Source organism: Terrapene carolina, unplaced genomic scaffold (assembly GCF_002925995.2).
Source record: "Terrapene carolina triunguis isolate 2854851 unplaced genomic scaffold, T_m_triunguis-2.0 Scaffold19924, whole genome shotgun sequence".
NCBI classification, from domain to species: domain Eukaryota; kingdom Metazoa; phylum Chordata; order Testudines; family Emydidae; genus Terrapene; species Terrapene triunguis.
In genome coordinates, this window is record NW_020684275.1 from 1 (window position 1) to 9697 (window position 9697).

General features: G+C 46.0%; 1 gene segment (V, D, J or C); it reads right to left on the reverse strand.

The window, feature by feature from the left end:
- Positions 1–6332: 6332 nt before the first annotated feature.
- On the reverse strand, positions 6333–6700 carry LOC115271448 (the record flags this gene model as incomplete). The annotated part of the segment is given in 1 exon segment: positions 6333–6700. A coding segment is annotated over 1 exon segment (368 nt), but the record flags the coding sequence as incomplete, so codon positions are not given.
- Positions 6701–9697: the final 2997 nt, after the last annotated feature.

Below are 9697 nucleotides of genomic sequence, written 5' to 3' on the forward strand. Positions count from 1 at the left end.
CAGACATAGGTATTTTTTTAAGGTCCGCTTTGATTTTATTTTAACATTGGCTGCTGCACTGGAGTTTTATTTCCTGGCTGTCTTATTCATTTGTAGAGCTGAAGTCTGTGCATTTTGCAAGCTCTTTAAGAAGGTGCTTGGATTGCAATGTAATGTGCAGCTTTGCAGAGCAGCACAAGTTTAGTAGCAGTGACTCTGTGGGAATGATCCTCCACTGGTGTAAATCAGCATAGCCCAAGTAACTTCACTGATTTATACCAGTTGAGTTTCTCTCTCTCTCTGTATCTCCCCCTTGAGTTTAGTCTCTTCCATATCCCATGGTGACAGCTCTAAAATGATGGGAGAAAACAGGACTATAGGGAGAAGAGCCCAAAGCCCAACAGATCCCATTTCCTTATGAAAGGACAGCAGGTGCATTGGTACTGTCACTCTGTATAAGAAGCAGCTGTTACAGTGAGGAACAGAAACTGAAGAAAGCAGGGAGCTTTTTGTACTGATCGGTATCACTGTGATGAGCTATAGCCTGGCTGACACTCAGCATCATCTGCTTCAACCCTGCTGATTGTAAATGTGTAGTCACTTCCAGACCCATGCACTGAACCGGTCTCAGAGGCACCATAGATAAGGAACTTGGCAGCTTATCCCAATGTCGGGATACCACATCACATTCTGTTGATTCTGTTAGCACTGGAACTGGCTTTGCAGTTGCTAATGACACTGTCTCCTGGAGATGCTGATAGAGATTCTGGAGTCTGAGTCATCACAGTGTCCCCAATGGAGTTTGCATGGTGAAAAAAATTAGAAGAATTATGTATTCATAGACTATAAGGCCAGAACATACCATTGTGATCATCTAGTCTGAGCTGCAGCATGGTACAGGCCATAGCCCCTCCCTGAATTAATTCCTGTTTGAACTAGAGCAAGTTGTTTAGAAAAACATGCCAGCTGGATTAAGAAATTTCTTGTGATGGAGAAACCAACACAACCCTTGGTTAAGTTGTTCCAATAGTTAATATCCTTCACTCTTAAACATGTTCACCTTATTTCTAGTCTAAATTTGTCTACCTTCACCTTCCAGCCACTGGATCTTGAGATAAAATAAATCCAATTAAGAATATTTTTGAAAAGGAAATTGAATATGTCTAATGTCTCATTTCCATTTTATCTACTTACCGGTAGTTACATGAAGCACTTTGTATACTGTAAATGTATGATTCTTATGTGGTAAGAAGTATTGTTGGTTTGATGAAGAAATTAACAACCTTTAATTCTTTCTATACAATTATCTTACTCCAGTGTATCCTGTTTTTGTTTTTTTTACACTAAATCCAGAGCAGTAGGAGTCAGAGAAGCTGCGTCTGAAACAGGGGTCGGCAACTTTCAGAAGTGGTGTGCCGAGTCTTCATTTATTCACTCTGATTTAAGGTTTCGCGTGCCAGTAATACATTTTAACGTTTTAGAAGGTCTCTATAAGTCTATAATATATAACTAAACTATTGTTGTATGTAAAGTAAATAAGGTTTTTAAAATGTTTAAGAAGCTTCATTTAAAATTAAATTAAAATGCAGAACCCCCCGGACCCGTGGCCAGGACCCAGGCAGTGTGAGTGCCACTGAAAATCAGCTCGCGTGTCGCCTTCGGCACACGTGCCATAGGTTGCCTACCCCTGGTCTGAAAGATCCTCTTAAAATTTCTGGAATGACTGATCCTAAGCTCAGAAGCCTAAAGTCTAGGGAATGAAAGATTTACACGTACCCTGTAGAACCTGGAAATGTCACTCTGGTGCAGTGGTTCCCAAACTGGGGTTCGTGAACCCCTGGGGGTTCGCGAAATGTTACAGGGGGTTCTCGGAAAAAAATTCCCTAATGGCGGACAGAGCTTTCCTTAGGGACCCTGGGCAGCACAGGGCCTGGAGCCACTGGACTTCCACGAGCTAAGCAGATCAAAGCAAGCATATCTATCACACTGAGGAGATTTAAACTTCAAGACTCCTTATAAGAAATGGAAAGGGAGGTGGATATTTTTTGCTGTTTTTAAAATTAAATAGGCAGCTAGTATTGTTTTTTTTTTTTAATTATTATGAAGAACAAGTTTAAGCTTTGTTGTAACGTGCATTGTTTGCCTGGACTGCTCAAGACCTGAATGCTAGTGTAGGAGGAACTCTGAGTTGGCTTCTTAAATACCTTCATGATGTTTCACATCTGATACTCCTTGATGAAACATAGGAGCCTTGTCTTATAACAGGCTTATTCAAAGTGATACAAGCTACGAAAGTGAGCTCTTGGAAGAGTGTTGCCATTTTCATAATGTAATAAAAATACTGTAATGATAAATAATAATAAATAATAAATAGTGTGTAATATGCATGTCATAAAAACAAATTTTATATTTCCCAGATCACTGCTTTTATCATTTATACTCAGATAAAGAAGAAAATCCCTGGAAATATACATTTTTAGGAGGGGGTTCCCGAGACTCGACATTTTAGTGAAAGGGGTTCACAGGTTGTTGAAGTTTGGGAACCACTGCTCTGGTGGAAATATGCAAAAAGCTGCTCTGTGTAAAAGGGTTCTGTGCATGTTCCTCGGAGCACAGATTGCAGAGAAGGGGCCATGTACAGCCCCCAGGCTGAGACTGCAGCTCTTATTGAGTGGAATGGGAGATTCAAACATGCCGTGAGAGCAGGATTTGGCTCTTATAACCAATATGGGCATTAACTGATTACCCGGAGCCTGAATGTCTGCGTCTTCAGCAACTTTTACCTTCTCCATTTTCACTCTGGGGGTGATTCTGACCCCCTTGTTCATGTTAAGTACTACCTTACTCCTCACAGGTAAGGTTCTACTCAACATTAGGGTTACCATATTCAAACATTTAAAAAAGAGGACACTCCACGGGGCCCCGGCCCCGGCCCCGGCCCTGCCCCAACTCCGCCCCTTCTCCGCCCCCGGCCCCGCCCCAACCCCACCCCTTCTCCGCCCCCATTCCAACCCCTTCCCCAAAGTCCCTGCCCCAACTCTGCCCCCTCCTCTGAGCACCCTGCATTCCCCCTCCTCCCTCCCGCTCTGATCTTGGTTGGGGGTTGCTAAGTGCTTCCCTACTCCCCACTCGCCCCGCAGCCCCTATGCCCATGCCTGCCCTGCTCCGCCTCACCCTGCAGCCTCTGTGCCCCCCCCGCCCCTGCAGCCTCTGCTCCCCCCCGCCTGCCCTGCCCCCTCGGCACACCCCCCCCGCAGCCTCTGCACACACACCCCCTGCAGCCTCTGCACACACACCCCCTGCAGCCTCTGCTCCCCCCCGCCTGCCCTGCCCCCTCTGCACACACCCCCCCTGCAGCCTCTGCACCCCCCCCGCAGCCTCTGCTCCCCCCGCCTGCCCTGCCGCCTCTACACACACACCCCCGCCTGCCCCCCTCCCCCGCTCCCCCGGCAGACCGAGAACTGTGAGCTCCACGTGGATTCCAACACTGCCGGCTGCTTTGTGGGGGAGGAGGGGGAGGGAGCGGGGGAAGGGGAGGGACTCTGGCTGCTACAGGCCCTAGTGGCTGCGAGCGGCTTTCCATCAGGCCAGGCGTCCAATCAGCCGCGCCGCACTCCTCAGGAGGGGAAATCCCGGACATTTCTACTTAATTAGAAATCCCCCCCGGACGGCCATTTAAGGCTGAAAAACCCGGACATGTCCGGGAAAACCCGGACGGATGGTAACCCTACTCAACATAGTAAAGGTTACAGAACCTTGCACTGGATTTGCAGTCCCCTCACTTCTCTGTCCCTCAGTTTACCCCATTTAAATCAAGCTTGGCTGTTTCTTCCAAAAGATATGCTGTAGTTCAAACAGGAATTAATTCAGGGAAGTGCTGGGGCCTGCATCAGACAGGAGGTGAGATGACTACAATGGTCCCACATGGCTTTATAATGTATGAACACCTGGAGCCGCATGGGGGAGACAGTCATCAGAGTAGCTATTACAGTCTGTGAAGATTGAATGGGTCTAAATGCCCTGACAATGGAGCAGCCATCCTCATGTTCATTCTAACAAGCAAAAGGTGGTCTGAGGCTCCAGGAGACTTCACTCTTAGGCCTTCAAACAAAGACTGTTACACTCTGGCGAACTATCTGGCAACTGGGCCCAGACTCGAGTGAGGGACACTGTTCATTGGTGCTTACTTGAAAGAGGTGGTGACAAACAGGACAAGCGAGGGAGAGAGGAAACATCATCAGGACATGGGTAGTTGTGACCAGGGTGGGTCAGAGGAGGGTCTTTGTTTTCTAGGGACCTGTCTACACTTGAAAGATAATTTGAATTACTATATGGTGTGAATTTAAAGTACACTAGCTATTCTTGAATAACTCCATGTGTGGATATTTTTATTCTGGACTAAGGGTTGGCCTTCACTACAACGTTAGTGTCTATGATGCTCAGGAGTGTGAAAAATTCACACCCATGAGAGATGTAGTTAAGCCAGCCTTAGCCCCAGAGCAGACTGCACTAAGTCAATGGAAGAATTCTTCCATTGACCTAGCTACTGCCTCCCGGAGAGGTAGATTTCCTCCAGAGATGGAAGAACTCCTCCCGTCATTGTAATGTGTCTACACTTAAGTGCTATGCAGCTGCCCTGCTCTATCATTTCTAGTGTAGATATAGCCTAAAAGCGCCTTGTTCCCGTTGTGCTTAATACACTTACAAATCAGGTTCAGCTAAAGAGGAGCAAGCACACTTATTCTGGAATAAGATTGTCCACCCATGGAGCTCTTCAGGAATAGCTACTCTGAGTTAATAGTTATTCAAGAATAGTTATTAATAGTTAATAGCTATTCCGGAATGACTCCATGTGTAGACAAGCGCTAAGGGAATATGAGTTGGTTCAGTTCTTGTTCTGTAATGTAAGAAGTTAGCCTGTTTGATTTCACTTGTTGTAAAGTGTAAGATTAGATAAAATCAAACACACACACTGTCTCTTTGTTCTTTAAAATCCTTGTTTCTCTGATCATTTGTTCCAACTTCTAAATAGAAATACTTTGTTTTAAGGAGGCTATTGGTCACTATCACTGATCACAGGCTCACAAAGGGAGGAAACAAAACAAAAAAGTGATAAAGGGTTTAGAAAACCTGACTTATGAGGGAAGGTTTTAAAAAAAGATTGGGCAAATGTACTCTTGAGAAATGAAGACAGAGGGGGGACTGGATAACAGTCTTCAATAATGTTAAGGGCTGTTATAAGAGGACTGTGATCAATTTTCTCCAGGTCTGCTCAAGGCAGGATGAGGAGTAATGGGCATAATCAGCATCAGGGGACATTTAAGTTAGAGTTAGAAAGATTTTCCTAATATCTAAGAGTAGCTAGGATCTGAAATAGGCTTCTTAGGGAGGTTGTGGAATCTCCGTCATTGGAGGTTTTCAAGAACAGTTTGGACAAATACTTGTCAGGAATGGTCTAGGTTGACTCGGTCTTGACTCAGCGCAGGGGGCTGGACTTGACTTCTCAAGGTCCCTTCTAGGCCTACATTTCTATCATTCTATGAAACACAGCTGCTCGGAATCCAGTTAGACCTGGCGGGTGTTAAGGGGCAGGTATATACGATGTCTTGGTCATGATCAAAGAGACGGAGGATTCCATGATTCCACCGTGAGACAGGTGAGGGAAGAGGCTTATCACCTGTGGGGATACACTGAGAGACACCAGAGAGGGAGCAGATTCAGCTGACCCCATAAGTGTGACTGCAATGTATGGAAAGGGGTTTAAGTGCATTTGGCTATGTCTACACTAGCACTTATGTCGGCAAAATGTGTGTCGGTCAGGGGTGTAAATATTCCATCCCCCTGAGTGACATAAATTTTGCCAACATAAGCACTGGCGTGGACAGCCGTATGTTGGTGGGAGAGCGTCTCCTGCTGACATAGCTGTGGCTGCTCGTTGGGGTGAATTAATTATGTCAACAGGAGAGCTCTCTGTCCTCGTCATAAAGTGGCTACACAAGCTTTCTAGTGTAGACGTGGCCTTAGTCTTTGAATGGGCTGCAGGAGAAGGAAGCAGCCAATCTGCTGTTTCTGTTCATGCAGGTAGCTGCTGGAGGCTTTGTACAGTGGTCGCCATTTGTCAGCTGATGTATGGCTTGTTTTGTAACGATAGTGGGAGCTTGGATCCTGCCTATAGGCAGGAGTGCATAGACTTGAGTGGACAAAGGGAAACTGCTGAGTTTATTGTAATAAATCAGCCTGTAAATTCCAGCCGGCTGGGAGCTGTAGAAATGAGAAGATGAAATTAGACTGTGGTTTGTGGTTTCTCAAAAGGTGCCCAAAGTCTGGCACACGCTTGCCTGCTCTGGGAGTGGTTAGGAAACAGCTGTTACATCGAGTAACAGAAATGGAACAAAGGTTTTTGTACTGGTCTGTATCACTGTGAGAGGTAAGTTCTGTCCCTGCTGACAATAATAATCTCCAGCATCATCCACCTCAACCCGGCTGATTGTAAAAGTGAAGTCGGTGCCAGACCCGCTGCCACTGAACCGGTCTGGGATTCCAGAGGGGCGGGTGGAAGCGCTGTGGATAAGGAGCTTAGGAGCTTGTCCTGATTTCTGTTGGTACCAGGCCATATTGCTATAAGCATTGGCACTAGCTTTGCATCGGATAGTGACTGTGTCTCCAGGAGATACTGCCAGGGATTCTGGAGTCTGAGTCATCACAATCTGCCCATTGGAATCTGGTGAGAGAGGAAAAACATTATAAGAAAAATTAGGAGAATCAAATTAAATGCTATTAAAAAAAGGAAAACTGCAAATATTTATTGACTAAATTTCAGTTGAACCAGTTAATTACATTAAAATCTACATCCACTGGAAATGTCTCCTTGTGATCTCATGGGATGAAGACTTAATGTTGATTTGATGAAGAGCTCTATGATGATTAAATTACGGTGAGAGATTATTATCTTAATCTAATAGCTTCCCTGTTGTAGTTCTTACCCTGAATCCAGAGCACTAAGAGCCAGATCAGATGAGTCTGTGAAATCATCCTGATTCGTCAAGTCTGACAGTCACTGAGAATCTAAGGCATCAAGTGTAAAAAATGAAATTTTTATATCTGCCCGGCATTGCAAGGAAATGCCACTCAGGTGGAAATATGCAAAGCAGCTGCTCTATGTAAATGAGCATCCCCTGTGGCCCAGTGCAGAGGGTGTAGAGAGAAAGAGCCATGTGCAGCCTTCGGTGTGAGAATGCAGCTCCTATGGATGAAACCGGGTATTATTGCTCTCATGCTGCTAGGGCTTTTCTAATCCTTATAAGCTTTATGTGAACATCCCGTGTTTGTGTCTGCATCATTGATAAGTTGCAGCCAGATTCTGAGCAGTACCTCACTTCAGAAGCAATCGTACTGATTTCCCTGGGACTGCTTGTGCAGTAAGGTACACTTCAGCTCTGCAGTTACCGCGTTTAGATTAGAGTTGGGCCTGAACCAAAATCCCAGGTTCAAGCAGCTTCAGACTATGGAAGAGTTTGGCTGTGCATCTGGAGGTGACTGTCACGACTGGCCCCTCTCTCTTTAAAGGACTAAACCAAAGTCCTGAATCCAACCTCCTTGCAATGTTAATAAATGTGGCTCTCAGTCTGTCTCCAGTACATGCAACTCTGGCCCATCTGTAGCTTGGATCCTGCAGCACATTCATGGACAGGCCATCAGGGTTCTGGGTGTTCATACCTAGAGTCACCTGGAATAGCCATGAGCAGAGCAGTCAGATAGGACGCGCTTTACGTTTGAATGAGATTTAAGCAATTAAAGATCTTGCTGAAAAATACCATTATCCGTAACAGCAACTGGGTCCATTTAGGAAGTTTGTGTGAGGTTTGTGCTGGTGATAGGTGGTGGATCGACAGCTTTGGAAAAGAAGACCTGGGGCCTGACCATTTCCTTCCATGGGGAGTGAAAGTAAACTCTGCATGGATCCTCTTGAAGAGCTTTCTCCAATCCATTCTGTTGCCGGGGCACCTTAAGAAAGAAGCAGCACTTCTGCCCCCAAACACTGCACAGTCTGGGGGATGCACAGGAGGTCAGGACCATCGGTGTGGTGGGGACCATGCTTCTGTGTTGGCTCTAGGGTTGTCTGCCTTTCTGCCACAGCCCTGAGCTACTGGGACCATGCTGACATGGTTTCCCCTGGCTGGCCTCTCCTGGGGTCCTCCACCAGTCCCAAGGGCACACACGGGTAGCTGTGGAAGAGTTAATGCTCACTCATGTTACATTAGGTCTCTGAAGTCTTTGAGGGAGTTTGGACAAGTTATTTCACTTCTGCCTCACTTTTCCCCATATGTACGTATAGTGACTTTTCCTGTAGAACATTTTGAGATCAGTGCACGAAGACCATCAGAGAAACGCTAAGTACTATTACTTCATGGCACATGACTGTTCCATAGGCTTTTGCTGCTGTGGTCTTGCCAGTGCTGGGAAACTAACTCATTAGCCATGACAACTGCTGGCTGGTGCATGTGTTTCTTTCCCTAAAGATGTGAGCCAATCGCATAAAATACAAATTTGTCAAGGACTCAATAACTTATCGTGGGCACATTATTGATACACAAGGTCTACTGGACTGCCAGAACAAGACATGAGTGATAATGGTCCTCAGTTTAGTTCAGAAGAGTTTTGGTGGTTCATGAGGAAAAATGGTATTAGACATATCTCAGCCCCATATCACCCTGCCACCAATGGCTTGGCTGAAAGGTCTGTGCAAACTTTTAAGCAAACGCTGCGATCCAGGGCATGTGAGATGGTGTCTTTACAGCAGAAACTGGCATGCTTCCTGCTAGAATATTGAAATGCCGTGCCAGCCATGATAAACCAAACATCTGGAATGCTGTGTATGGGCTAATATCTCAGGTCACACTCTGATTTATTGAAGCCAGACCTATATCTACAAGTCCAAAATCATCTAATAAGTTAAGCTAAGGTACGAGGGATCAGTGAACCTTGTCAGCTACAAGTGGGTCAAACAGTGTTTGTGCATCTATTGGGGACCCAGTACGTGGGGTCCGGCAAATGTTAGTGTGCCAATGAGTCCTTTGTCTTATACCGTACAAGTGTCACCCAATATGTTTTGGTGCCACCACATCAACCAATTGCACGATTCGAAGGTGATTCCGTGCCTAACAAAAGAAGCAAAATTCGGGAAGCTGCTACTTGTTCCAACATTGGTGCTCCAGCTTGAAGCCACAATAATATGCTGGAAAGCAGCTGTGCTGAACACCCAGCATCATCTGAGGGAACGTGTGCAGATGTTCTTTCAGACATGCCAAACTCTTCCCCAGCCCCACAAACATGTCAAGTGCCCTCATCTAAAGGAGAAAATATGGTTTTGTGCTTTTTCCCATCTGAGGCCACTTGTGAACCTGACGACTGCCCAAATGCTCCCTCAAGGGCCCCATGTTGCTGCCACCTTCCCTCTAGCAAATGAAGGATGGACACAGCCAATAGCTCCCGTCTGTGTTATTCCGAGTGTCCAAATGGGTCGCTAGAGAGTAGCAGGAGTTGTTCCTTCGTTCCAGAAGGTGAGCGTGATGCCCCTTCAACCCTTCTACACTCTGCTAGCTCTGGAGTTCAGGACCTCGGTTCAGGCTTCTCCACATGGCAGCACTGTCAGTAAAGCACTGGGAGGGCTGTGTCTGTTTTACTCCTGAAATGCTCCAACTGGGGAGCAGCAAGTAAG